Source organism: Zingiber officinale, chromosome 9A (genome assembly GCF_018446385.1).
Source record: "Zingiber officinale cultivar Zhangliang chromosome 9A, Zo_v1.1, whole genome shotgun sequence".
NCBI classification, from domain to species: domain Eukaryota; kingdom Viridiplantae; phylum Streptophyta; class Magnoliopsida; order Zingiberales; family Zingiberaceae; genus Zingiber; species Zingiber officinale.
This window is the reverse complement of record NC_056002.1, coordinates 3,927,849-3,955,431: the sequence shown is the minus strand read 5'-3', so window position 1 is coordinate 3,955,431 and position 27,583 is coordinate 3,927,849. Positions and strand designations below refer to the sequence as shown.

The 27,583-nt window shown below is 37.9% G+C and overlaps 4 protein-coding genes across 11 annotated transcripts; 1 reads left to right on the top strand and 3 right to left on the bottom strand.

Annotated features, from left to right (window-relative positions):
* The first annotated feature begins 1,327 nt into the window (after positions 1–1,327).
* Positions 1,328–1,858, top strand: LOC122020980. The gene has a single exon (XM_042579044.1). It carries the CDS (start codon positions 1,381–1,383, stop codon positions 1,723–1,725), a length of 345 nt encoding a protein of 114 aa, XP_042434978.1. The 5' UTR covers positions 1,328–1,380; the 3' UTR covers positions 1,726–1,858.
* A 1,121-nt stretch (positions 1,859–2,979) lies between these two features.
* LOC122020261 (GTP-binding protein BRASSINAZOLE INSENSITIVE PALE GREEN 2, chloroplastic-like) lies at positions 2,980–6,027 on the bottom strand. 8 transcript variants are annotated; one of them, XR_006122163.1, is made up of 4 exons: positions 4,522–6,027; positions 4,145–4,239; positions 3,460–3,791; positions 2,980–3,381 (listed from the first exon to the last, which is right to left on the bottom strand). XR_006122163.1 is itself a non-coding variant. In XM_042578109.1 (4 exons), the coding sequence occupies exons 1-4, from the start codon at positions 5,941–5,943 to the stop codon at positions 3,095–3,097; spliced, it is 1,800 nt and encodes a 599-aa protein (XP_042434043.1). In that variant the 5' UTR covers positions 5,944–6,014; the 3' UTR covers positions 2,980–3,094. The 8 variants fall into 8 exon arrangements, 6 of the variants coding, with proteins under 6 accessions (XP_042434043.1, XP_042434044.1, XP_042434042.1 ...); XR_006122162.1 differs by having other exon boundaries at positions 2,980–3,433; positions 3,624–3,791; XM_042578109.1 differs by lacking the exon at positions 4,145–4,239 and having other exon boundaries at positions 2,980–3,433; positions 3,624–3,791; positions 4,522–5,750; positions 5,880–6,014.
* Positions 6,028–9,076: 3,049 nt separating this feature from the next.
* On the bottom strand, positions 9,077–19,005 carry LOC122018853 (heat shock 70 kDa protein 17-like). The gene is made up of 15 exons (XM_042576295.1): positions 18,860–19,005; positions 17,946–18,758; positions 17,273–17,505; positions 16,324–16,483; positions 15,553–15,798; positions 15,306–15,442; positions 14,838–15,174; positions 14,560–14,721; positions 13,502–13,576; positions 13,316–13,416; positions 13,158–13,227; positions 11,331–11,387; positions 11,162–11,223; positions 9,768–9,840; positions 9,077–9,685 (listed from the first exon to the last, which is right to left on the bottom strand). The coding sequence occupies exons 2-15, from the start codon at positions 18,714–18,716 to the stop codon at positions 9,485–9,487; spliced, it is 2,685 nt and encodes an 894-aa protein (XP_042432229.1). The 5' UTR covers positions 18,717–18,758; positions 18,860–19,005; the 3' UTR covers positions 9,077–9,484.
* A 2,130-nt stretch (positions 19,006–21,135) lies between these two features.
* LOC122020252 (protein MOTHER of FT and TFL1 homolog 1-like) lies at positions 21,136–22,361 on the bottom strand. Its single transcript, XM_042578098.1, has 4 exons — positions 22,109–22,361; positions 21,940–22,001; positions 21,817–21,857; positions 21,136–21,644 (listed from the first exon to the last, which is right to left on the bottom strand). The coding sequence occupies exons 1-4, from the start codon at positions 22,301–22,303 to the stop codon at positions 21,424–21,426; spliced, it is 519 nt and encodes a 172-aa protein (XP_042434032.1). The 5' UTR covers positions 22,304–22,361; the 3' UTR covers positions 21,136–21,423.
* Positions 22,362–27,583: the final 5,222 nt, after the last annotated feature.

Below are 27,583 nucleotides of genomic sequence, written 5' to 3'. Positions count from 1 at the left end.
CTCTAATATAATTACTTACGATTAAAGGCTTAATTTTCAAAACATGTGCCTCAAAAACCAAATACAAGCATTATTGATACACACCAAAGTCAAAATGATTCTTGAAAGATTGGGTGAATTTATTTTTTTTAGAAAAAGGAATAAGAACACAACCACTCGACAAAGCCTGGAGTCATTGATGTTTTTTAAATAGAAGGATTGTATACTAAGATAACAAAGAGTTCTCATTGATGAGAGATCTAATTTCTCATTAGAATATCAGAGAGGACGATCAAAAAATGATAGAGACAATAATAATCAATACTATCCAATTATGTTATGCAAATAACGTGATTCACATATGGTTTGCAAGATTAAAGAATAGTAGCACCAAAATGCATTGAAGATTCTTTATCAATGAGTTAAGTGTGATGGAAGAGAAGATTTCAAGTGGACTTAATTAGTCGATCATCGAAATGCATTTATGTCCTAGCAGTGTGAACTTCAATAATTCTCATGACCTAATTTCAACCAAACAAGTCATTCTTATTTCTTACTTTCATTTCTTGGCTTTTTCATTAAGGTGATTCATCATCAACCAAGTGTCTCCTATTTGATTTATCTAATCAACAAACAAGCTTTTGCTAGATGGAAGACAAAGAACTAACTTGAGCTGCCATTTGGGGCTTCTCAGGCCACACAGATACTTGAGCTAATGCTTAATTTTCTTATCTCAACGTTAAGTTTTCTCATAAAAAAACCCAGAAAAGTTCCCACTCATCTCTAGTGGGCATCCATGAGTTCTTCATGGATTGGAGGTCCAATAGTGAGATAGAACTTGGAGTACTTGCACCTCCCATTAATGCACTAGTGTCTTAATCATGTTGACTAAAGGATAAGGATATCTGGCTAAGATCGGACAAAGTCCACTCAATCTCCATATTTTGTTTATCTACCTCGTTTTTTAAGCAGCTCATAATTGCTACGAGGTTGAAGGTGAATGTGGGTAGAGATTGCCCTACAGAACAAGGGCTAGCCAAGACTATGAAGTTCTGTTGATTAGAAAAAATTAATGAGATTTGGTAGGAAATTAATATTCACAAATAACTAATAGTTATTGGAAGAGTTTTCTTTCATGTCAGAGATTTTTAATGGGTCATAATTTTTTTTATTCTTATGAAATACCTTCTCAATGGTCAGTTCAATGCTTTGCTTGCTAAATAAACCTTTGAAGGAGTCTTTTGTGTCTCTTTCTGCTTTAGGAATTGACCCGTCTTGAACCGTCAAATAAAGCCGGTCTAATCACTGAACCGCCGCTTGGTTTCTATAAATGTCCGCCAGGAAGGCAACGTCGTTGCAGTCTCGCGCAGGAGGAGAGCAGAGCAGAGCAGCGTCGGGGGTATGGCGAACGGGTTGATCGACGCCATCGCCGCCCTCGTGTCATCGTGGTCGCGCCACGTGTCGCGCGCCACTAGGAAGCTATCGGGCCGCCGCCGCAGCGGCTCCCCTTCTGACCGCCGCAAGAAGCCCTCTTCTTGCGACGAGGTCGACACGGACGAGGACGAAGGCGTGTGGCGGCGCGAGATCCTGATGGGGGAGAAGTGCCAGCCGCTGGACTTTTCAGGCGCCATCTACTACGACGCCTTTGGCCGGCAACGGCAGGAGGTGCCCACACCGCGCTCGCCGATGCGGAGCCCGTTGCCGTCCTTCGCAGCGAAGAGTACTCCGGTCACCGCCGGCTACTGAGTAGCACTGTCACCGCTCCTTCCTCTGTTTTTTCCCCCTCCTGACAGTTTATCGTTGATCTGCTTGTGAGTTTTCTTGTTTTTGGGTGTATAATCTTAATGAATTAAAAGGATCGATGGCTTGAATTTTGATACGCGGGTTGACATGGCAGTATGAAGATGTGCTGATCTTGAAGAGAAAAATATAATTGATGGAAATTGGATTTATTGTCTTTTTTTAATAAAACAAACAAACAAACAAAATTTATCTATTCTCGATCAAAAACCTATCCAATCGAAGAGGAAAACGTGATCCTTCTCACTTCGCCTTTTAATATGCAATTTAGAAATTAAAAAAAAAAAAGGAGGAAAATGCTTGCATGAGTGAGTTTTCCACAATAAAAGTATTCAGCATGCAGGAGTAACGTGTATCATCCCATTCAATGCCAAATTAGAGCAAGATTCACAATGAATTGTACAATTAAAAATAAAGACATTTTGTTTATTTGATTGAAAGGGACCGGCATGTAAGGAGTAAAAATATATTTTTTCAATAACTCAATCCTCTCAAATCTTTTTGAAAAGAAATTTTCTTCTGTATGTTTAATCAAATAAGAAATTCAATGCAGGGGCCAATATAACCTTGACTAACCAATAGAATAGTGACAAGTGGTCTGCAATGCAATCTGACATTAGCGTTGACTTTTGGATAGATATTGCGGCTGGTCGGCCGCGCCGTTTACCTGTTCAGAGCTTGCTCAATTTGATCGCTTTCCAACGCATGAATCCATGCGGCCCGATTTAACTGAATTTTATTTTCCATTTCCTCGAGTTTTTCGATCTCGACATTTTCCTTCAGCTCGTGTCTAAGCTGACTTTTTTTAGTTTCAACGCTTTTAATGCAAACCTGACACATTTGACTGCTGGTTTCATAAAACGCTAGACTGGAAGAAGGTTGACCATGGCGAATGACTCGGAAATAGTCAAAACGTTGAACATTCGTGGTCCACTTGCCTTACTACTAAGTCTGATCGTCCTATTGAAAATTATCTTCATTTAGAACAAGTTGAGCCAATAAGTTGAATTACCATCCTCCGAAACAGTGGTGCAGTTGAGATTGAAATGCCTTCATCTTGAATCGATTATAAAATAGCCGTTGACATTTGTTTCTTACTGACATCTTTGACAGTTGGAAAAGTTGATTTCAGAAGTAAGCCTGCGCCAAGTTCAACATTTACTTTCTGCAAATATCTACAATGAAATCAGAACTCTGATATAGTTCAACGTTATTGTTCTCTTCTGTGCACCATCATTGTTGTAAGAGGATTTCCATAATGGAAGAATGCTGAAAGATAATGAAGGAAGCCACAGGAACACAATCACAAATAAAGTCAGACGCTAGCATTTAGAAGAAAATCTTTTTCCTTCTTTTTCTCCGCCTGCATCTTGCTCTGGTTTCCAATTGCATCAGATATTGCCTTTGGTAACAAGAATCCGGGCCTTTCCAGAAAGGGAGCTCTATCGAGAACCAATGGCTCTCTCTGCGTTACTTCGATACCGTTAAAAGTCCACAGCACCACAGTTGCGTTCCCTTTCAGCCCCAGTGAATACCATCCAAGGCCAGATGCTGCAATGTCTATGCTGTTCACATCCCAACTGGTTCCTGATACCTTCATTTCTGTAGGCAGCCATTCACCAAGTTCAGTCACTCGATCCTGCCCAATAGGCGGCTACATGCAACAACATAGAAACTGACCTTTAAATGGCTAAATGACGAGTTTGTAAACTATGGATGCAAAGTGTTTTTGCCTGCTATTTAAAATTTGAAGAAAGACAATGTTTGGATGCACAAGGACATAGTAGTAGTAGCAGCACACAGAAGATTTATTGTAACAAAATCTAGATATCAGAAAAACTCACCTGGAGCCTTATGCCAAAATGATTTGTTCTTAGCTCATCAGCATTTTCCGTCTTCCCCATATGAAGGGAGACATTAGGTGATGCCAAAACAGAAACGTAGATCGTCTCCACAGAGGCCTGGGTCAAATCGAGCCTCATCAGACCACCAACATGAACAGTCTGCCCAACCTGAGATGGGCACAAACAATAGCATTGATGTTAATATTTAGAGATCCAACGAAAATAAAAATCCTGAAACTGAATCTCCATTGGAGAAAATGTTTCTCCTGAGACAAAGATGCGTGCATAAAAACCAATAAATAAAATCTAATTTCAAATCCAAAAGATAAATAACAAAAGTCATGCTGTCAACATGAGTCTCTGGTAAAAGGTAACCAGAAAGATGAAGAAATTGTGTTGAATTCATATTGAAGTTAAAATTCACACATAAGTAAGATAACACTGGAAATAAAGAAATAAATAAATCAAAAGCTGTGAAAACTAGTCAAACAGCCAAACCACGAAACTTGTATGCTCATTACATGTAGATGTCTGCTGCTCCTATCTGTGTTAATCTCTATAGTTCAAGCCTATTCACAACTTGGTCGTTTTCCTCTCATGCCAGCAAGTGTGTCTCCTAATCAAAGGGAAAATGCAGAGATTTGAAGGATTTACTCCCATGGAATCAGAATAGGGATAAATTTAAAATTCTAAATTAGTCAAAGATGACTCCTGATTATCTATCAAACTATCACTAAGTAACAACAACTTCTTTGCTTCAGGCAACACCAAAGGAAAGTAATAGAATTTATTGCTGAGAGCTGCTAAGAAACTATCATCTCAAACTTATAAACCCCAGCTAAAATATTTAGATTCTATTGCTAAAAAAGGATGTAAAAAGAAGTAATAAGTAATATACCTTCATCCTAAAGGTTCGAAGCTGTAGCTCCTTCCTGATCTCGACCATCTTTTGCTCTTCCCGAGTCAATCTCATTGACATTAGGTATGGGTGCAAAAGACCTGGAGTATCATACATCTTTGCTTTTGAGGGCAAGATGCTTGGAATTCTCAGAATGCCTAATGTAGTCCCTGGAACAGCAGCCTCGGTAAGCCTTGTAGTCTTCACACCTTCTCGCTTAGCAAACGCATTTATCAGAGTGGATTTCCCAGCATTCTGAGCCCCAATCACCCACACATTCCCACGGGGTCCTGCAAGTTGCTTGATGTAGGATATCAAGTTCCTCACTCCAAGATCTTTTCGAGCGCTCACCAGATAAACTGCATTAAGCTTAGGAGCCCCTGCAGCCTTGGCCCTGTTCCGAACCCACCTATCCAACCTTGTCGGCGATACTTGTGAAGGAAGAAGGTCCACCTTGGTTGCAACGAGCACAAGCTTGGGCAATTTGGATATCTTGTGCTCATTTTTGCTTCCTTCCAATACTTTGAACAAGGATTTCACTGACCTTTTAGGGAAGGAACCATCAAAGTCCACACAGTCGACCACCATAACCACCACGGGGGCACTTGTTGCAGGTCTCATCAAGCGGCTCGCGACCAGTCGGTCAAAATCGAAGTCAGGGATCAAGTTCTCCGCCTTCTCGTTCTTCACTTGGCCATAGTTTCTCAAAGAGTGGCAACGAGCGCACACTGTGACGGAATCCTCCTCCGTTTCTCTTTTTCTAGCCTCTCTAGTCTTCCGTTTCTTCTCCGACTTGGAAATCTTCTCCTTTTTGAACTTCGCCAGCGTCTCCTCTGTAATGTTCCCGTAGCCAACGCCCGCTGGGGCGAACCCGTCCAACTCCTTCCTTAAATTCTCCTCTTCGTCGTCTAACTTCATATCCCAGTCAGACTCCCAATCGATCCCCGTATCCAGTTCGTCACCTTCCGTCGCTCCTTCCATCAAATCCGCATCAGAAAGGTCATCACTTTCGAATTCAAGGTCCAAATTTGACGACAACCCTCCGATCTCTCCCTCCACAAAGTCATCTGAATCGTAGGAGAGGTCATCAAACTCATCCTCTCGGAGGGTAGGGACCTTCTTGCGATAATAGCCGGGAAGATTGGGGTTGGCGTCCTGCATGAAGATACCGCATCCGGGGCAGACCAGGCGTCGCTCATCTTCGTCCCTCCCTTCGCTAAACACGGGGCCTTTCGGAATCAAAGGTTTGGTGGAAGCGGAGGGAGAGCAAGGGGAACGGTGGGTTCCCCAAGTGGAGAATCGAAGTGAGGGCAAAGAGAATGAAGAAGAAGGAGAAGAAGTGGGAAATAAGAGATGACCTTTATGACAGCTTCCGTGTACTTTGAAGAAGATACATAGGGCCGAAGCCATCGATCCCGCCATTGTCGAGCTCGGATTTCGCCTACTCTGCTGGTGTTATCCTATCGGGGATGCAGCAGAACGTGCCGCTGGAAGCGAGGTATTATATTAAACCCTAGTACCCTAATACACTATTAATTGAAATTATGGCCTAGTTAATAAAATATTAACATTTTTATTGTATGACATAGTAGAAAGACGTTAAATTATCATTTAGATATTTGTTATTTAATCTTTAGTTATGATATATTTATAAAGAAAAAATCAAATGGAACATTTAATCATATGATATTGAACTTCTGGACTGTTCATCGGGAGCACTTCTCGATTTAACTTAAAGGTCGTGAAAAACTTTTGTGAGATCAAGTTGATCAACCCAAATTCGGTGTTACTTGATTCAATATTTTTTTTTATCTTCACTGCTTTAGTCTCCACAAGGTGCCCAATTGGTTAAGGGTGGCAAATTTACTATAATAAAGCAAGAATCAATTCTCGAAAAAAAATTTCTTCCATCCTCTAGCCATTTGACGATCGACTATAAAGTAATCCCGTGATGTATCTCACATAACCTAGGAACAAACTGTGAATAACATCTAGGACGAGCGTAATCATTTTTTACTACAACTCAAAATTACTTTTCATTCTTCATTTTATTTTGTTCATTATATTTTATCTTATTTACCAAAGGTCGCATTCAGCTTTCTAAATTGACCCAAAGATATACCATACTTTGATAATTATCAAAGGGCGCACTAATTTATTCGATCTTCTCATTCTATCCCTCCTACCAATCACATGCAACCGCAATATCCCTCTTCCTCCTCTCTCCACTCCCTCCCTCTCTTTGTAGTCATGGAAGCAAATTTCTCTCTCACCTATAGATTTATTCGGCTCAAATTCATTTTTCAAAATGCCATCATGGAAGACCAAAAATAATAATAGATAACATATTTAAATTCCTTGTAATCTAAGAAAACTACAGAACTTGAAATAAATATAATTTGACCTCTCTAGGACAAACAACGATAAAAAGAGAATTTTGATTGTACTCATTTCAGGTCATGTGAGTTTCTGAGATCATAAGGAGTTCAAATATATTATCAATTGTTTATTTTAACTTCTCCGGAGGTATCAAAATGTTAATAAAAAAAAGCGACTGAAATCTCGCATTATGGCTTTGATATGAGTTTATATCAGGCTCACATTGGGGTTGATATAAACTCATATCAGGTCTAACATGGGATTTTAGTCAATTTCAGTTGAAATCTATTTATTGACTTAGAGAGTTCGATTGCACCCATTTCAAGAAATTTCTAAGTTTGTAATGAGTCTAAATATGCCTTCAATTTTTTTATTTCAACTTATCCGAAGGTGTTAAAACGTTATGCAAAAAATCAAGTCCAATGTGAGATATCAGACGATTTTTTCAATGATATTTTAACACATTCAGATAAATCAAAATAAACAATGAAGGACATATTTAGACTCCTTGCAACCTCAAAAATCAACAGGACCCAAAATAGGTGTAATCAGATCTCTCTAAGTCAATTAGTAGATTTTGACCAAAATAAGCTAAAATCTCATGTTGGGCCTAATATGAACTCATATCAAGTCCAACGTGATATTTCAGTCAATTATTAACACCTCCAAGTAATTTAGACTCCTTATAATCTCATAAATCCATAGGGCATGAAATGAGTACAATCAGAGCTCTCTAAGTCAATTAGTGGATTTTAACTGAAATCGTCTGAAATCTCACGTTGGGCCTGACAACGTGACCATGATATGAGTTTATATCAGGTCCAACGTAGTCCTAGGATTTTAACAGATTCTTTCAATAACATTTTAACACATCAGGAGAAGTTGAAATAAATAATGGATAATATATTTGAACTCCTTACAACCTTAGAAATCTATAGGACCTGAAATTAATATAATCGGAGCTCTCTAAGTCAAACAGCGGTAAAAAGATAGCTTCGATTGTACTCATTTCAGGTAATGTAGATTTCTAAGATTGCAAGAAATTCTAATATGATATCTATTGTTTATTTTGGTTTCTCCGGAAGTATTAAAATATTTTTAAAAGAATCGGTTAAAATCCTACCTACATTGAGCCTGATATGAGTTCATATCAGGTCTAATATAGTCGATTTCGGTCGAAATTCATTATTAACCTAGAGAGATCCAATTATACTCATTTTAGGTCATGTGGATTTATAAGAATCACATAACCTAAAATTGATACAATCAGAGCTCTTTAGGTTAATTAGTGGATTTCAACCGAAATTGGTTGAAATCCCACATTGAGCATAATATGAGTTCATATTAGACCCAACGTGTGATTTCAATCGATTCTTTTAATAATATTTTAATATCTCCGAAGAAGCCGAAATAAATAATGAAAGACATATTTGGACTCATTGCAACCTCAAAAATCCATAGAATCTGAAATAGGTACAATTTAAGCTCTCTAAGTCAATTAACGAATTTCGATCGAAATCAGTTGAAATTCCACATTGCACCCATTTTTAATCTTGTGGATTTCACAAGTTATAATGAGTTCATATCAAGCTCAACTGAAATTTCAACAGATTCTTTCAATAACATTTTAACACATCCGAAGAAGTCAAAATAAACAATGGAGAACATATTTGGACTTCTTGCTCTTTTGATCGAAATCGACTAAAATCTCATGTTAGATTTGATAAGTGACTGAAATCTCATGTTAGACTTGATAAGTGCAAGAAAGAAATTTGATTTCCACAAGTGGAAAGAATGAGAGGGACTGGAGAGGGATATTGAGATTGAACATGATTGACAGAGAGGGAGGGAGTGGAGTGGGATATTGAGATTGAACATGATTTCAGGCGAGGTAGAATGGGAAAACTAAATAAATTAATACGTCTTTTAATAATTATCAAAGTATTTGATAAATTCATAAAGTTGAATGCCCCCTTTAATAAATTACTGTATTTTCTCTGAAAAAAAACATCTTCAAGAACATGGATGAGAGACAGTAATACAATTTACTAAAAGAACAGAAGAGAAGCATCAGATTCTACAAGCAGCCATACCAAGTGAAGCCAAACTGAACTGAATAACGGTTATACAGATGTGTTGTGCAGTATAAAACAACACCAAAAAAAAAAAGTAACACTGCTGTAAATCTCTTGATTTGTGCTTTTGATTAATAATTTAAAGTTCACGATAACCGTTCTACAAAGTGGGAATAATTAGCAAAGTGAAAAATGGGACGTCCTTTCTGCAGCCATTGAGGCGTGAAGAAAAAAATTAAAATCCAAAACAACAGACTAAAGCATCTCAAAAATAAGATCTTCATGATGGGGCTCTTGGCCTTTAGATAAAATATCTGACAACCCCATCATCTATATATCGCATGCCGCACGCCCCTTTCCTTGCTCTACCATAAAAAACAAAAAAAAAAAAAAGGCCTTTACTAAATGATGCATATACCAACTGAATGATGCATATACCATCAGATACTCTAAATTTCCTGAAATTGAACGGCTATCCATTTAGCTTAATTAGCAGCTGGTTGATATGCTCATAACTCGTCATGAGCACTTTCTTCATCAGTTTTAGAATTGGATGCATCAACAGAATCATTAGTTTGCTCAGTCTCAGATGTTGGTTCGTCAGAAGTGCCATCGGAGGTGCTTGTATTGTTATCTTGGCTTACTGTTTCTTCCTTTGGAGGTTTCTCAATTTTAGGTTTTGGCTTTGGAATTCTGTTAACACTGGCCACCTGGAAAAAAATTAATTGTACGTCGTCAGAAAGAGAAATCAGTACACTTTCAATTGATGCACACATGAAAGGGATATCGTACCTTATCCTGAAGCTTGTTCACTTTTTGGTTAACTTCTTCTGACGTGAAAATTGGAGTGAAAAAAACAGAGGTCCTGGAAGAAAGTAAAAAAGACAGTTGACATGAGCATTATTTAGAACTTCCAGGGCACCAAATCTCGCACGGAATAGCAATGTAGGAAAAGAGATGATTAAACTACAAACTAAGTGTTAACTCATCAAACATAACAAAAGTTGCCGTTAATAATGGAAGATGGTACATCGCACCACTAACAACCCTTTGACTTGGAATTCGACAGATATGACAATTGTGGCCAGTCCTACAGTGATTGTAGTATCTTGATACCATCACGGTGATATTTTTGTTCTAACTTCTAAAATGTAAAAGAACATACAAGATTAAAAACTATATTAAAGAAAATGAAATTTAAAAACTTGTAAAAAAAAGTCAATCTTGTTTTAACTAGCTCAACTGGTTTAGATGAGATTTTGACTTGATTTGACCACTTTTACCAAACAAGATTTACATTGAAATGAAACTGATCTGAGCAGTCCAACCAAGTTTGAATATTTGGTTTTCCACAAATTTGAGAATAATAATAATACTAACAAAACGAACAATACTCAATGGAAAAAAGATTAGTGCAAGAAATTTGTGTCAATTTTAGCAGCAGTGGCACAACTAAACAACAGAAATAATACCAATAAACGAGATGCACCCTCATTTATAATGTTTAAATGAAAAATAAAATGCCATTAGAATGCCAACAATAAAGACCGTTACCATGGCATGCATCCCAGCTATGCATTGTATTATGATGACAGAAAACAAGGAAAGGCTGTAGAAGCAAGGTCATTCCTCTCATTTAGTTGGAACGGAAGATGGAGATGGAAAACAAAAGAATATTTACTGTGGGTCGCTCAATAAGAAGGAACACCAGAACCTTGTACAGAACAAGTTTTGCCACTGTCACTAATATTTTTATTCCTAATACTCTCTCTCCATGTGCCTTCCTCACAGTAGTGACTGACCATCTCAAACAGAAGAGGAAGATCTATTGGCCAATAAGAACAAACTAGTAGCACAAGAAAGGAAGCAATTACATATAAATGTGTATTTAAGCTCATCAATTACTAATTCTTAAATCCTACTTCTTTTGTTGCAAACGAATATTTACTATGGGTCGCTCAATAAGAAGGAAAACCAGAACCTTGTACAGAACAAGTTTTGCCACTTCACTAATAATTTTATTCCTAATACTCTCCATGTGCCTTCCTCACAGTAGTGACCGGCCATCTCAAACCGTGAGAGGAAGATCTATTGGCCAATAAGAACAAACTAGTAGCACAAGAAAAGGAAGCAATTACATATAAATGTGTATTTAAGCTCATCAATTATTAATTATTAATTCTTACTTCTTTTGTAGCTCCTCCTTTTCTTCCAGCCAATTCTTTAGCTTCTCTGCTTCACTCAATACCTGACAATGATTTTACCCAGCAAAACATATTAAAAATATAGAACAAAATACCAGAATAATCTGTAATGCCCACCAATTCATCAAGTTATTAATTGTCAATAATATACCTCCTCAACTTTGTCTTTAGGAATCCATGGCTTATTTGTTTCCCAGTTACTTACAATCTGTTAACATGCAATTAACAAATAAATAACACATTATCCAGCAGATAATGAGAAGATATGTACAACAGTGATGAGACCATGTCTAAACCGCCCTAGGAAAACCATTACAAAGAATATTAAACCTTTTTTCTCCATTTGAACTCTAACTGCTCATAATATTATAAGGGATATTGACCAAATGAGAGACAAATGAACACTACTCTGGATAAGGATCAAAATTTCTAACAAATAGAATTGTTGCACAATGATAAGTCGAAATTGATTACTCTTGATATGGTCTAACAGAAAGAATCATGTTGTGCATAAAATTTTCTTATAAAAATCCATCATTGGAACAAAACCCTTATAAAAATCCATCATGAAGTATTGATTTAGGGTTTAATCATGAGAACACCATATGCCAAACTCCCTAAAATATCTTAATGATTTAATAACTTTGATCAAATCAAATACTTAAGAAAATTTCCTTATTTAAATCATTTGTAACAAATTTTTGAAAAATCATCATTAAAGAATCATTTATTCAAACCCTTATATAATCATGAGAAAACTATATAAACTATTAAAATTACCTCTAATTAAAATTTTATAGTAAATTAACTTAACAAGTCAATAATTACCATGCATAGACAAAATTTACCGCAAATCAACAATTCTGAAATATTCCAAGAGTATTAATTCTTTAACTGTTTTGAAATCAGTTATAATTTATTCATAAATAAACAAAGAAAACTTAGGTAAGTAAATAATCTCTGCATATAAAATATTCTAATCTACTAATTAAACAAATCTAAAAAACAATTTTATGAAAAAATAATTTTGCAACTGTAATTAAATTAGCTTACAATTCCAAAATTGGGCCACCCTGCTTAATTTTTTAAAAAAAAAGAAGGCCCTCAGAAATTGACTTAATAACAGTTCCACTATGCTTACCCTAAACAAATATCACATAAATTCTCTATGATAATTCAGTTTCTAACTAGAATAATTTCACCAATTGTCCTACAAGTCCTCAAAAGCATGCTCCAATACCATGTTATATGCCCCGATATGAATTAACAAAGAGAATCGTACAATGCGTAAAATTTTGTTACAGAGATTGACCATGAAAGAATTATTTAATTATGCCAGTAAATAACGAAGATAAGACCACATATTGCACTACTGAACATTAAAATAGATATGATCAAACCACATACTTAAGAAATATTTTATTATTTAAATAATTTGGCATATACTTTTTTAAAAACATCAAGAAACATTATTTGTTAAAACTTAAGTAATCATGGAAAAACTATATAACCTATTAAAATTATCTCTAATTGCAAAATTTAAGTAAATCACTTAAACTAGTGAATTCAATTACCAAGAATAGATAAAAAACTTATCAAAAAACAATAATATGGAAAATATTCAAAAAGAATATTAATAACCTTAACTGTTTCAAATTAATTATACTTAATTTATAAGTAACAAAGACAACTTAGGTGACTAAATATTTTACATCTCAAATCTTCTAATCCACTAATTAAATAATTTAACCAAACAGTTTTATGAAAAAACAATTTTACAGCATTATTAGTCTATTAACATATAATACTAAAAATGGGTCTTGAGAAAATTTAAAGCAAAAAAAAAAGATAGATCAAGCAGATGCACTTTCAATGTGTTCAGGATCTGCTCACCTTCATGATTGGTCTGGATTTTATTTAATCAAGAAATGAAATGTAAATTCAGATAGCAAGATCAATTTCAAGTATCATTGAATACCTTTTGCAGCTCACTGAGATACACTCGGGCATGTTGACAAGCAACTGGTTGTGCATTTAACTCATTCAATCTGAGTAAACAAATGTAGCAATAGTTATACTTCGTTACAATAAACCGTGGTAATCAATTTTTCTTAATTGAAGTTAATTATGACCAACCTGAAAAATATTGGGTCCCCAATGGCTTTGAGTAATTCCAGACGCTCTTTGAATTCATTCGCTGATGCATCCTCGCCGTCAGTGTATAACCATTCTTGGACCTGCAATAATAGAAAATATGACTAAAGCGCAATGCATAGATAGCGATACGCAGATACACTCATTAAAAGAATTAAACAAACTCACTTCACTAAGTTTATCTGTGAAGGAACGGCGTTCTTCTTCAGATGAAACTTTCTCAACTTCAACATTGTCTTCTATCTGCAATAAGATCAGAGATGTAGTTGAGATGAGAAGACCTGGATGCAAATGTAGTTTAATGAAGAAACATGTTCCTATACTACCTGAATGCAAGTCTAAAGTATCAGAGTGGAGAGTGATATTTAGCTTAAACTATAGCACCGTGGACCAAGACTTGTTGGTCTTCATGCTGTTGAAAGGCAAAAATCTACTGATCTACAGCAAGTCCACATTTACTACACAATTGAACTAGCAGTAGGATATAATTGGCGGTGGCAACAGCATAATTCGGTTATCTAAAGCCATGATTGTCCCAACTAGCAGTTGCACCCATCAAAAATTTAGAAATGCTACTGGTTATCCATTTACCATTGCATCCGCATCTTCTATTGTTAAGTACTTAGTTATTCTGCAAGGGTCTATCCTATTAGCATTCATAACTCACATATGAAGCAGGATAGTTTTTCTTAGATCTTCTTGACAGTCTAAAAATATTGACCCAAGACTAGCTTTGTTTGCTTTTCTCTATAAAAAATTACCAACCTTGTTGCAGTAGTTCTCAAACTCTGCTCAGTAAATCAGTCAGTGTTTCAATATTTGTAATTGATATGATGTGAATTTTTTATCAATAATTGTTTAAATGTATTTCGTAAGAAAAAATTACCCCAAAAGATGTTTGTTGATCTGCCAAGTAGTTTCCAGAACAAACTTTAGCTGTTGCTTATAAATGCCAACGTGTTTAGCTTCATGACTACTATTTAAAACAGAGTGATAGAATGTGATAAATTAATCCTACATGAAACAATTGTTTTATTTTTGTGGACTAGAGCATGTGACTAACCAAGTATTGTGTTTTAAAGCTCATAATACTGATTCTATATAGTGAAATTAGGTATACAAAAAAGTAAATTAGGTATTTGAGTTCAAGTTATTCACAAGCAACTCAGCAGTTGGTTATCTCAAAGAAGTTCTCCTTAGAAACTAGGAAATGAAATAAGGCATACCTTTTCTCTTATAGAATATATATACTCTTCAAGGCTATTTTTAAGCTCTGCAGTTCTCCTTCTTTCTGCATCTTTTTTGTCAAGTGCTTCTAATCTCATCTTAGCCTCCAAAAACAAATCTTTAGGAAGAATCGATCCAGGACCTATAGTTTTTTCCACTACCTACAGAATATGAATTTGTGTTGAGTTGATTGCACCTTCTCTGAAACTTCAAAGAAAAAATGACAACTATTTACAAATTACAAGCAAACAATGAAGAATAATAATTCGGGTTATACCTTCAAGGGAATCCTAAAGGTTTTCTTCTTCAATATTTTTTCAGTAACAATAATTGCTTCTTTCTCAGACTCGGTAGAGTTAGATGGAATATTGTTATCCTCAGCAGCCTCCAAGGTTTCTGTGCTATCCTGTGAAATAGTGTCCGTGCTAGTTTCCGAAGATGCGTCAAAATTAGTAGTAGAATTATTCTCGGTTGTTGTGTTTTTCTTCGGAACTTCTACCCACTCAGATATCTCAATGACTGCATCTGCTCGATCAAGAGATAAAATTCCACTTCTGCTGAAAGAAAAATGCAGATTGGCTTTGATGGGAGAGGAGATGTTGCGAGTTGAGTACCTACGGTAAAGTCGTTGTTAGCATAAGCAACTAAAAAAGTACATAAATCATCCAAAAAAAACTAATTTACTAAAAAAATCTGTTAATAGCTAAAAGCATATATCCACATGTATGAGTTAATGGCGTCTTACTTTTCACTGGCTTCAGACAGACCTACAATTGAATATTCTGCAAATTTATATGAAGAAACTCCCGGAGGCAGTTCACCTGCTTTGTCATAGCTGAGTGAAGCTTCAAAATCCTTGTCATGTTTGAAAGACCTAAATAACTGTTCAACAAAAAGCTTAACAATGAGAACCATGAAGCTTGTAGTCTGAAAGGTGTTTTATCAGATAAGCTAAACATGAATTTATGAACAGATTCAATGAAGTGCAATACCTTAATGGCCATTTTCTTCATCCTTGGAATAAGTAGTGTATCAGTATTCTCATCTTTCAGAAGTTCAGGGCCATCTAGGTCAAGCAAAAAGCCATAAGAAGATCCATCAATCATTCCCAATTTACGATTCAACTTGATTCCATCACTCAGATTTGCAGCATGCAATGATGCACCAAGAACTGTTGCTTCATCAGCATCAAGATGCCTGTCCAGATCGCTCCTTCCTAGAAATTCTTGGAGCTTCACCTGCATAATAAAATGTAAAGAATACATTAACATCACATGAAAGTATGAAACTAGATTACTTTCACTCCTGGCCAAGAATCTTCCAGCATTGAAGTGCTAAACTATTTAAGAAAGGTTGACAAGAAAACAAGATCTTGCACATAAAGAAATACATACACCTTTTTGTCAGCATAACCATACAATACGGCCTTAGTATTTCAGTACACTAGTAAGAAATAGATATTGTCAATATCAAATAAGCTTATTCCCAACACCAAATTATAATGACACGTGTTGTGTTGTTGTAATATGATGAGGATTTGACAAATAACATCAGACAATTAAAATGAATTAAAAATGTGAGCAATCTCAGTCTGACTGTCAAATCAACATCAAAGAAATAAAACATTTAAGAATAGGAAATCTGGATGGCACATAAAGTATGCGCATTTAGTTCCTCATAAGTTTCCAGGTTCCAGTCCCTGTTGTAACGCAACGATTACCAACAATATGGATCAAGTTAATTAAAGTGTTGATCTAATCTACCTGTAACTTCGGCACACGAGTGGCTCCGCCAATCAGCTCCACAGCATATATTTCATTTAGCTTTATACCAGAATGTTTCAACACTTCTTTTACTGGAACAAGTGCCCTCTCCCATAAGTCTGAACAAAGTTCTTCAAACTTCTCCCGTGATATGGTACTTCTGTAAAACACAGACAGATAATACTTTTAGCCAACACTCTGTAAAAAAATATGCAATAGAGGACACAATTAATAGTCATTCTGTAGCATATAATTTTGACATATCTATCAACCTACAAAAACTATAGAAAATACAACATACCATTAACTTTTCAATCGTAAGCCATTAAGGTATTAGGTACGACATAGGAATTAATCATTATCATTTTAATCAAAATAACTTAACGGGTCAATATTAGAGGCAGCGTCATAGGTTGAGCATCATAGGTCGGACAGTTGGTAATGGAGGAATCGATGACATTTATAATAATTGTTATAATTTTGGTAGGCCCTCATGGATTATGATATGTTAAAATTAAAAGGGTGGGATAGGTTTCATAAGGCTTGTATAGGTTATGATAATTTTGGCAATTAATCCTAATAAATATAGCATTAACTAAAATTCAATGAACATGTGATTGAAAAAAGGGAAAAAAACCAAGAAAAAGATAATGAAAAAAAAATCTGTTAACTGCAAGTAACCTCTGAAAAAAGTCAGTTAACTGCTTAGTTATTGAATTCTAGACATCTATAACTGATTTTAAACAATCTATTAATAATTGGGCAAGTTGCACAACTACAAGAAGGGAAAGGCAAGCAACAGATTATGGGAAGCAGTCCAACTAAAACACTGATAAGCAATAGCACAGATAAAACATTTATGCCATTAAAAGGGCAGAAATTCAGATTTTCAGATTTTTAGCAGTTCAGAGTAATATATCATTCAAAGTCAACATATAGGTGATTATACCTGAAATCAATATCATCTAAGAGGGATTCAACAGAAATTGGTGCGGCTGTATTAGCACTCAAAATTTCTTTGGTCCGCTTGACTTGCTTCTTCAATTTTGCCATTGCCTTAGGAGACTTCCTTACATCAACCCCACTTCCTAATTGCTTATTGAACTCATCAGCAAAGTGTTCCACTAGCCTCAATTCCATATCTTGTCCTCCAAGTTTAGCATCCCATCTAACATCTTTTACCTGTTAGATCAGACCTAATAAGTTAGCAATTGAGCATGAAAACCCCATAGGTTTTACTTATTACACGGGGTATGTGTCGATAAAATCAATGGGAATTTGGCATTCATATTCTGCTTCATGAAATAAAAAGTTATATCACACATGGAACTGCGATCCATCAGAGTGATTGGATAGCTAACACTGAGAATGAATTATTAGTGACGCCTGATGCTGGTTAATTTTCAATATGAATGCTAAGGTAAGATGACGATAGGAAAAGGTGCTAAAATGCATAAGTGGAGTTCAAACTAGAAGTCCTAGGTTGCATCAGTAGTTCTGAACTTTATGTTCTATGAATAATAGGACCTTGAACCATTTTTGAGTTTTATTTGTTCCAAAAAAAGGTCAAAACCAATTATTGAGGAGAAAACGGAAAAAGGTTAGACTAGAATCGAAATTACCTGAAACTGGTTTACCGAGACCGTCCTCCCGAACTCCTTTGCACTGTATGCCGAAAAATAAACTAGAGCAGCGTAGGTACTACTGGAACCCATATCGTAAAATATCACATGTCGCGACTCATTTGAGAAATCCTTATCAATGCCGTACTGCAAAGCTGCTCCTGCGTGCTCATTAATCAGCGAAAGCACATTGATCCCCGCCAGTTGAGCGGCCTGAATTAATGCTCTCCTTTCCGTCTGGCCAAAGAACGGTGGCACCGAAATTACAGCATCCTTCACAGGGACCCTCGCGTGGGACTCCGCTAAGCTAATTCCATAGCTAAGTACCATAGCAAGCAACTCCTCTGCACTATACACGGTTACGCCATCATCGATCCTGATACCAGCGGCCCCTCTTGAGTCCTCGACGAGATCGTACGAAAGGTAGAGCGACTCGGTTAGATCCTTCACATACTTGTAAGGTTTCCCGATCATGTCACGAACGAAAGAGTAGACTTTGTCGGGGTACCGGGCGGCGATCCCAGCGGCCTCCTCGCTAACAAGGCGGTCGCCACCGTGGAAGGCCACGAGGGCCGGGGACTTTCGCTTCGACATTTCGTTGATTGCGATTGAGATCGGGATCTGGCCGGGTTTCAAGTTCACAACGGCCACCTTCATCCATTCTGAGCCGAGATCGACGCTGGAAACAGCAGATTGGGAAGGAGTCGGAAAAAAGGACAGCATTGAAATAATCACCAAAACGATCCAGACTCCCGCTGAAAATGTCCTCATCGTTGCAGCAGATCTTGAGCACGGCCACGAATCACGCAGGGGCTTTGAGCGGGCAAAAGATGAGATCAAAATCCAGATCAAGAAGAAGCGTAGTAGGATCACACCATTGGAGGATGATAGGGTTAGGGTTTGGAGATGCTGACTCTGTTAAGGCGTCGACGCGTCGAGCTCCGTGGAAGGAGGCGGAAGCGGAGATCTCTCGTCTTCCTCTCGGCTTCGCTTCTCTTCACTTCTGGAGTTTTCTTTTCTTTTTATTTTTTTTATTTATAAAATTATTTAACAAACGTAGCCGTGGCAAAATGCAAAAGCCACGAATTGCCACATTAAAAAGGCCGAACAGGCCAATGGTGCCTCGCCGCGTCAACTTTTGTACACGTGGCGATTGGTAATAAGCGAAGTGCGTTGGGGAATCCATGGACGTGGATGCGCGGCGCATCGCGCACGGATGATTGCATCATCGGTTGATCTTGGCCGTTGATAAATGAACGGAAGAGATGCCATCTTTGTTGGGCAGGTTTGGACTTGGATCTTCCTAGTTTATTTTACATCCCGGCACAAATATTTCTCACAATTTCCCGTTTTAGTCCAATTACAGAATTTAACAATTTATAACAAATATAATACGCTTGGAAATCTGAAATTCTTAAGACACAGCTTAAAAACTTAAAATAACAAACTATAAAATACAACAACACTTTAATCATTATCCACTATATGAGTTCGGTTATATTATTACGCTGCCTTATTATTTTTTCATCTGAATGAATTATGGTTTCTAACTAAATTTTTATCTCTCTTCCTCTATTAATATGTAATTTAAATTGACACGCAACAAAAGATTAAATAATAATGAAACCAATGTTCCAATAAAAAAAGATTAGATATTCGTGTAGCTTTTCACCTTAGCAGCCATTGAGACCTCTTTAGCACTTTAATCGTGCATAATATTAGAGTTTTGACAAGGATAGTTGATTTGCGAATTACATTGAATGGTATAGAATATGATAAAGTGACCTAAAGGACAAACAAAGAACAATACCTAATCTTGGAATAACTTTGAAATATAATATTTTTATATTGTTACATATAATCTAAATTATATTCTCGAAAACAACATCTTCTAAATGGATTATTTAGGAAATTTTCTCCACTGTCCTTTTTAAATATAATATAAATTATATATCTACAATATCAATATTTATTTAACCAAGGTACAATTTATTAATTAACCAAGGTGCAATTTAGTCATAAAATGAATAGTAGTAGAGATATGAAAATTCCGTGGAATCGGATATATGATCGGTCATCCCAGAGATAGTAAATACGATTAATTGGGATTATCATTTTTTTTTTAAGAGAAGAGGACATTAACTATACTTCCCTTAAACATAGCTAATTCATGAATTACTCTTCCATTACTCCAATCAAATTGAAGTGATACAGTGGTAAAATACTCAAATGAAACATAAGAGGATCAACATTAAAATCTCGAATAAAATGAATATATATCTCCGAGGTAAATTTATGAGTGTGCATAATTTATGTTCTAGATTTGTATGTTAAATAAATCAAGAGAGATAAGATTAGTCGTCTGAAATCTAGACACCTAATTTAATAAAATAAATAAATAAAAGTTTCAAAACCTTTTATGATTAAAGGTTGAAATGATCAAATTAAAAAACAAAAGCATCTTGCGAATGGCCTTTTCACACCCCTCAATCACTTCTAGAATAAAAAACTGTCCCTTGTGTTTGTCTAGCACAACAGGAAAAATCTAGGAGATATTAAAAAAAGGTTAAAGTAGTTTGATTAGGTAAAAACACCTTTTCATTAGGCGGCGTAGCTTTGCATTGTTTATGCACAGTTTCGGTAGACTGAGGATTACCAGTTGCAATATCCACTGAGGCTTTAAATTAAATGCATTAAATCCATATAATTATCGTTTTTCTAGTGTTTGTCGTGGTCGATCTCGATTCCTTTTTTCTTTCATCGCAGTGAATTTATCAAAGTTTTTTTTAAAGGATTTATTCGTTTTTCATACGATGCAATATTGAAGAATATATATAAGAAAGAGACATTGTCCGATTCTCCACGGCCATGGGTCCTTAATTAGTTATACTGATCATGTTGGAGAAAGATAATTAACTGGTAATGATGCTGACGACATGATTACCATTATACACGCTATCCAAGTGGCCGAATGGTGAAAGACCTTGTCATTAGAAGCTTTGTTTGACAAACTAATTTAATTTTTATCTTTTGTTTTATGAACTGACTTAATTAAAAATTTAAGTAATGCTATACCTAACTAGTCGATATTAATTAAGCTACTTAAACTATATTAATTATTTTTTTGTCGTGGAGAAAAATATCGATTACCATACCAACATTAATGAACTTAATCTCATGTAACAATATCTATTATAAAAAATATATATAAATGAAAAACAAGTGCAGAGACACAAGATTGTAATATTTCACCAAAGACTCAACCAAGTTCATCACAAACACACCTACAGATCCTTCCTATTACTCCATTCACAAACGTTAACACTAATTTATTCAGAAAGGGAACGTACGCATCTAAAAGATAGATGAAAAAGGAAGAGAGAGATCGATCGATCAATCTGAAGGAGGTGCATGCATTCATATATAGACCACACGCAACGTATGCACTGCCGATCGATCGATCGATCGATCCTCAACCTCAGCGGCGTCTGTTGGCCGGCTCCTTCTGGGCGTTGAAGTAGACGGTGGCGACCGGGAGGCCGAGCTCGCAGTGCGCCGCGAAGGCCCGAGTGCTGAAGTTGGCCCTCGCCGGCGGCGGCGCCACCCCCTGCAGCCTGCTCTTCTGCTGGAACAGAACCAGCGCGTACCTGTGGATCCCCACCGGCGGCCGCGGCCCCATGTACCCCACAACCTCCTCCCCTGCCAATTAATCACACCACGGCACCCACGTCAATTCAACACTACCAGCAACATGCACTTCTCGACAGGTGTCGCGCCACGAGATCCACGTGCAAGAATCGCGGCGCGACAAGTGTCGCGTGCCAGTTGTGATCAGCGACGACGTTGACGGCGAAATAAAACATCTAATTACCTTGAGAAAGATCAGTCCCGCCGGGGATGTTGACCACCAGCCTGAGTGATTGACCGATCGATCAGCAAAGATCGTATGACAACAAGTCAAAATCTTCGAGATGACAGTTAATTAAAACTATACCAATGGAGCCATTCTCTCATCGTGGGGTCGCTTGGACTGGGTGCGTCGGGATCAGTCATCACCTACGCAGACAGGAAAAGGAATAAAATAAAAATTAATGAACTCCGTTTGACTCGATGATTATGGAGAATTACGGAACCAGAACAAAAAAAATTAATGGGAGGTCGACCAGAGTGAAGAGGTCGTAAGGGCGGCCGGCGATCTGGACTGAGGGCGGGTCGACGGCGAGGGAGGGCTTGACGTCGCAGCCGTTGTTGACGTGCTTGGACCCGAAACGGACGGTCATGGTCAAGGCAGGGACGAAGAGGTCGACCACGTCGCCGATCACTCTGCCCACCACGAGGGGGTCCACGTAACCCGCCATGGGTGGAGCTGATTGGTTGGTGGATTGGAGCAGGGAGGGAGAGGCAGCGAGGTTGGAGAAGGATGAGTGAGGATTTATAGCAGGGGGACGGTGTCTTTGTGAGCTGATGAGATGAGATGAGATGAGGTTGGTGTGGGACAAGGGGGAGAAGGGGGAGAAGGAACACGTGGAGGGCGATGGGGGGAGGGAACAGGTGTCGACCGCACAGGTGGATTATGCCTTATGGGAATTTGTTGTAAACAAGCAGTCCAGTGGAGGAATTTGGCGGGACTCAGACGTGCACGATGACTGCGTTCGCATAGAATGAGATTTATACGAGTGACAAAAACAACGTAATTTTTTCAGAAATTAAAAAATATATAGTTTTTATGATTTTAAAAAATAGATATATGAGTGTATTCCACCAAAGTCAAAATACAAATTTTATATATATATATATATATATATATATTCGTTATGCTAAGCGACATTTTATGCGCGATCGTGAACGAAATTCGATATGGACTATCTGACCTGGTCAAAACCCAATTTTTTTTAATCTCTCTTTCATCTGCATGCAACAACTTTTCTCTTTCATCTACATGCAACTATAAAATTTTTTAATCTTTCTCTCATCTGATTGCATGCAACAATCACTGTGCTGCTAATTTTTAAAGACGATGTAACTGCTACAACGTTATAGCAGCTACTAGCCTACTACACAATAGTTGCTACACATTGTAACAGCTTTTGTATAGTAGCTGGTATAACGTGTAATAGTTTTATTGTGTAACTACTATGTTGTAGCAGTTACTGCACCGTTGTAGCTGTTGGAACTGTTGGTGCAACCTTAGGTCAAGGTTGACCTGGGTGATCCGACTCGAGTTGACCTGACTCGAGGTATATTTTGATGTTTGACAATAATGGAGAAGTTATATTTTGATGTTTGACAAGAATAGGAACTTGGGGGATTGTGGGTGCAACCTTTGGTCAAGGTTGACCTGGTTGACCCGACTTGAGTTGACCTGATTTGGGAAAAGTCCAAGTATGGAGACTTGGCACGGAAAAGTCCAAGCAGGGAGCTTGGCACGGGAAAAGTCTAAGTATGGAGACTTGGCACGGAAAAGTCCAAGTAGGGAGCTTGGCACGGGAAAAGTCCAAGCAGGGAGCTGGACACGGGGAAAAGTCCAAGTATGGAAGCTTGGCATGGGAGGTCGGAGAGGGCTCGGTAGCTCGTTCTCTGGAATAGATAGAGTCGGAGAGGGCTCGGTAGCTAGTTCTCCGGACTAGGTCAGAGAGGGCTCGGTAGCTCGTTCTCTGGACTAGGTCAGAGAGGGCTCGGTAGCTCGTTCTCTGGACCGGACGTGGAAGTCGGAGAGGGTTCGGTAGCTCGTTCTCCGGACTAGGTCAGAGAGGGCTCGATAGCTCGTTCTCTGGACCGGACGTGGAAGTTGGAGAGGGCTCGGTAGCTCGTTCTCCGGACTAGGTCAGAGAGGGCTCAGTAGCTCGTTCTCTAGATCAGGAAGGCTTTAGGGTTTAAGACTGCGAAATTGGATCGGTCTGCTGACCAATCCAGTGATACTATGGGTATCTGGATCGGTCTGATGACCGATCCAGTGATGCACTGATTCTCACTATGGGTCATCTGATCGGTCTGGTGACCGATCAGTAACCAAACAGATTGGGAGAAGGAATAGGAGGGATCAGTCTGTGGACCGATCCACCTATGGCCTGATCGGTCCACAGACCGATCAGGGCTCTGTAACCAACTCTCTGTTAGAGTTGGGATCGGTCTGGGGACCGATCAGCCTAGGGCCTGATCGGTCCACAGACCGATCAGAGATTTCCTGGACCGATCAGGCCATAGCCTGATCGGTCCAGGCCTAGCCGTTGAGTCACAACGGCTAGATTTCTGTGTCTTCTTTGTCTTCTTCGCAGGTTCAGGTTATAAATCGAGGTTGAAGGCCTCTACAAAAAGATGTGAGAAAAGGTTGACTTCTTCTTGCTCCTGCGATCTGTTGAGCTCTCCTTTACTGAAGCTTCGTGTGAGCTTCCCTCGGCTGGACTCCAACTGATCAGTTGCTGCTGTTGTTGGCATCCGTGAAGTCGTTGCTTCATCACCAGTCGACGAGAAGGCAAGCAAACTAGTGTTTTTACATTCATATTGTTCTTGGCTTCTTGCTTTATCTTTGTACTCTGATCTTGCTGTTGCAAGAGAGATTGTGGCGAGGTTTCTCCACCCAGAAGGAGTTTATATTAGCCGGTTTTCCGGGGTCTCATCCACCGACGGATTGATAGGATCCGTCCACCTTACGGACACGCCGAGGAGTAGGAGTATCATCTCCGAACCTCGTTATATCGTCGCGTTTGAGGTTTGATATTCTCCCATTTCGTTTCTATCTTTTATTTTCACTGCGCTAACTAAAATTGTAGGAAGAAACGTGAATTTGGGGTCGGCTATTCACACCCCCCTCTCTAGCCGCGTCCGAAGGTCCTAACAGGAACCACTGGGGTCGGCTAAAAAGGTGGTTGAATAGCCCTGCAAAAATAAAAACAAACACTTCTCGGACTTCTTAAACTAACACTTGCATAAATAAATAAGAGCAATAAAATTGAAAGAAGATGCACAAGAGTTTACCTGATTACAACCGAGGAGGTTGTTAATCTAAGGAGAGTAAAGCGCAATAGATATCTCCTTTCAAGCGGAGAAGCCTCTTACAACATTCAAGCATAGAAAAAAATAAGAAGTTAAACTAACAATGAAAACATACAAGTGTTGTGATCAGAATTGCTTGTCTTGTCGAGCTTCTTGGACCAATGCTATATTTATAGCCTTGGTCGAGACGCCTGGGAGGGGGTAAAACTTTATCCCTTCTTGCATAAATCGTGTTTGATCGCCCTCTGCTCCAGTTCAACTCGCCTCGGTCCGGGTCTTCCGCTCCGGCTCCTCTTGCTTGGGTGATCACGGCCATCCGGAATAGGGCTCACCTGAACCCAACTTTCGACCTTCTCCTCAAGCAGTCTTCCTTCCCGGTTTCTTGTCCCTAGGAATCGTCGCGTGCTTCCTTCTCGTCCGCCGGCTTACTCATCCGCATCTCTTGGTCCCTCGGGCGCACTGAGCCCGTCGGTTCTCTCCCGTGCCGACATTCTCGCTAGCTGCATCTCTTGCTCCTGAGCAATCTTCCGCTTCGGCTTCTCGTCCCTTGGAAACACGCTTCCTTCTCGTCTGCCGGTGTACTCTTCCGCGGCACCTCGTCTATCGGACGCACCGAGCTCGTCGGCTCTCTCTCCATGCCGTCCTTCTCGCTAATCGCGTCTTCCGCTCGACTTCATGTGCTCCTAAAGTCCTGCACACTTAGACACAAGAGTTAAAACACCACAGGATCTAACTTAACTTGTTTAGTCACATCAAAACAACCTGAGGTTCTAGCAATAACAGCTACTGCACCGTTATAGTAGCTTCTGCACTGCACCGTTGTAGCAATTACTGCATCATTGTAGCAGCTTCTACACCGTTGTAGCAGCTTCTGTACCGTTGTAGCAACTTCTGCACCGTTGTAGCAACTTTTGCACCATTGTAACAACTACTACACCGTTATAGCAGCTTCTGCACCGTTGTAGTAGTTTCTGCACCTTTGTAGCAACTTCTGCACTGTTGTAGCAGCTACTGCATAGTAGTTGCTACAACATTGTATCATCACTGTTGTAGCAGCTATTGCATAAATAACTGCTATAAGTTGTAGCAGCTACTGCATAGTAGCTGCTACAACGTTGTATCATCACTACCATAATATTTTTTTCATGTAATAATAAGATAGAGAAGATAAAATATCATTTTAATTTAAAAATAAAGAGAGAAAAGTTGTTGCATGTAGATGAGAGAGCGATTAAAATTTTTTATAGTTGTTGCATGCAGATGAGAGATAAAAGTTGTTGCATGCAGATGAGAGAGAGATTAAAAAATTAGGTTTTGGTCGTGTCAGATAGCCCACGTCGGATTTCGCTTCCGATCGCACACAAAGTGTCGCTCAACATATGAAATCTCTATATATATAGTATATGTTCATTTCACATATTAGATAATGTTTATAAATTAAATCGATAATATATATTATCGATGTAGTCAAAGTTTTTAAGGGGTTTTGGTGTCGCAATATCTAGGTTATCACTTTAGGATTTTTTTTTCTTTCAAATAGAGGGTGCAATCAAAGGATGCTGGACTTTGGACTAGTCACCATGTGCGTTTCTCGATTTATTTTCATCCCAAGAATAGTCAAACTAACTGAGATTATCCGGATTTATAAAATTTCTTCTATAATATTTCAAAGAATTAAGTTTTTTTTTTTTTAAATAATAGACAGTAAACTCAGATTTATTATACAATTATTATTTTAAATTACTTGAAACTATACATTAGTTTCCTTTTAAAATTATAAAGGTCTATAAAATTTTTTAGAATATTTTACGACAATTGTTTTTCTCATCCCTTGAGAGCGCCCCCCTCTCTCTCCTATTAAATAATCTTTTTATCCCCTTTTTGAAAAATAACCAGTTATTTTATTTTATTTCAATTTTATTTAATTCTTTAGTTTTATTTTTTTTATTTTATTTACCTCTTTAGTTTTATTTTTTTATTTATTATTTTTTTATCAATGTTTTTATATTTTTTATCCATATTTTACTTTTATTTTTTTTAACAAATAATAACCTCCAAAATCTACTATTAAAAAAAACAAAAAAAATGATAAGAGATCAAATCTTCTGTCCTAATATCACCTGTTCCCATGTCCCATTCGTCGCCCAGTCCATCATCGGTGGTCTCCGGTCACCGTCCAGATTAAAACTATATCATATAGGAAGGTGAACGCAGTGAGATCATCATCGACATGATCGACAATGAAATCCGGCCGGATCTGAGTAGACTTTCTTTCACCGTCGATCTAAGTCCCTTCTTATATTCGGTCGAATTTCGACGTCGATTGAACCGATGGCAACCCCCCTGGATTCACCTTTCCCCTAGGTAGGACTATAAACAAGCTGAGCCGAGCTTTAGGGTGTTCAAGCTTGTTTGATAGCCAAGCTTAAAATGAACCAAGTTTTTGAAATGAGTGTTCAAACTTGGCTTGTTTTTTTTTTATGAGCTTGAGTTTGTTTGAAGCTTGGCTTGAGCTTAGTTCATTTAAATGTTATCAAACTCTTAATTCAAGTTTGGCTTGAGCTTGGTTCGAGTTTGGTTCATTTAAATGTTATCATGCTCTCAATTCAAACTCGTTGGATTTTTTTGAAAATTTTAGTTGTTTG

Bases quoted from the DNA above. Each gene is read 5' to 3' on its own strand.
- LOC122020980 (XM_042579044.1), top strand. From the start codon at position 1,381: ATGGCGAACGGGTTGATCGACGCCATCGCCGCCCTCGTGTCATCGTGG.
- LOC122020261 (XM_042578108.1), bottom strand. From the start codon at position 5,943: ATGGCGGGATCGATGGCTTCGGCCCTATGTATCTTCTTCAAAGTACAC. The intron at 3,792-4,521 runs GTATATTACTTA...TGCCCATCTCAG, and splicing joins TTCGAACCTTTAGGATGAAG to GTTGGGCAGACTGTTCATGT. The intron at 3,434-3,623 runs GTGAGTTTTTCT...TGTTGCATGTAG, and splicing joins ATTTTGGCATAAGGCTCCAG to CCGCCTATTGGGCAGGATCG.
- LOC122018853 (XM_042576295.1), bottom strand. From the start codon at position 18,716: ATGAGGACATTTTCAGCGGGAGTCTGGATCGTTTTGGTGATTATTTCA. The intron at 11,388-13,157 runs GTATTCAATGAT...GCATGTTAACAG, and splicing joins ATCTCAGTGAGCTGCAAAAG to ATTGTAAGTAACTGGGAAAC. The intron at 9,841-11,161 runs GTAAGAATTAAT...ACTTTCTTCCAG, and splicing joins AAGGAGGAGCTACAAAAGAA to GACCTCTGTTTTTTTCACTC.
- LOC122020252 (XM_042578098.1), bottom strand. From the start codon at position 22,303: ATGGCGGGTTACGTGGACCCCCTCGTGGTGGGCAGAGTGATCGGCGAC. The intron at 21,858-21,939 runs GTATAGTTTTAA...TCAATCACTCAG, and splicing joins ATGAGAGAATGGCTCCATTG to GCTGGTGGTCAACATCCCCG. The intron at 21,645-21,816 runs GTAATTAGATGT...ATTAATTGGCAG, and splicing joins CGGGACTGATCTTTCTCAAG to GGGAGGAGGTTGTGGGGTAC.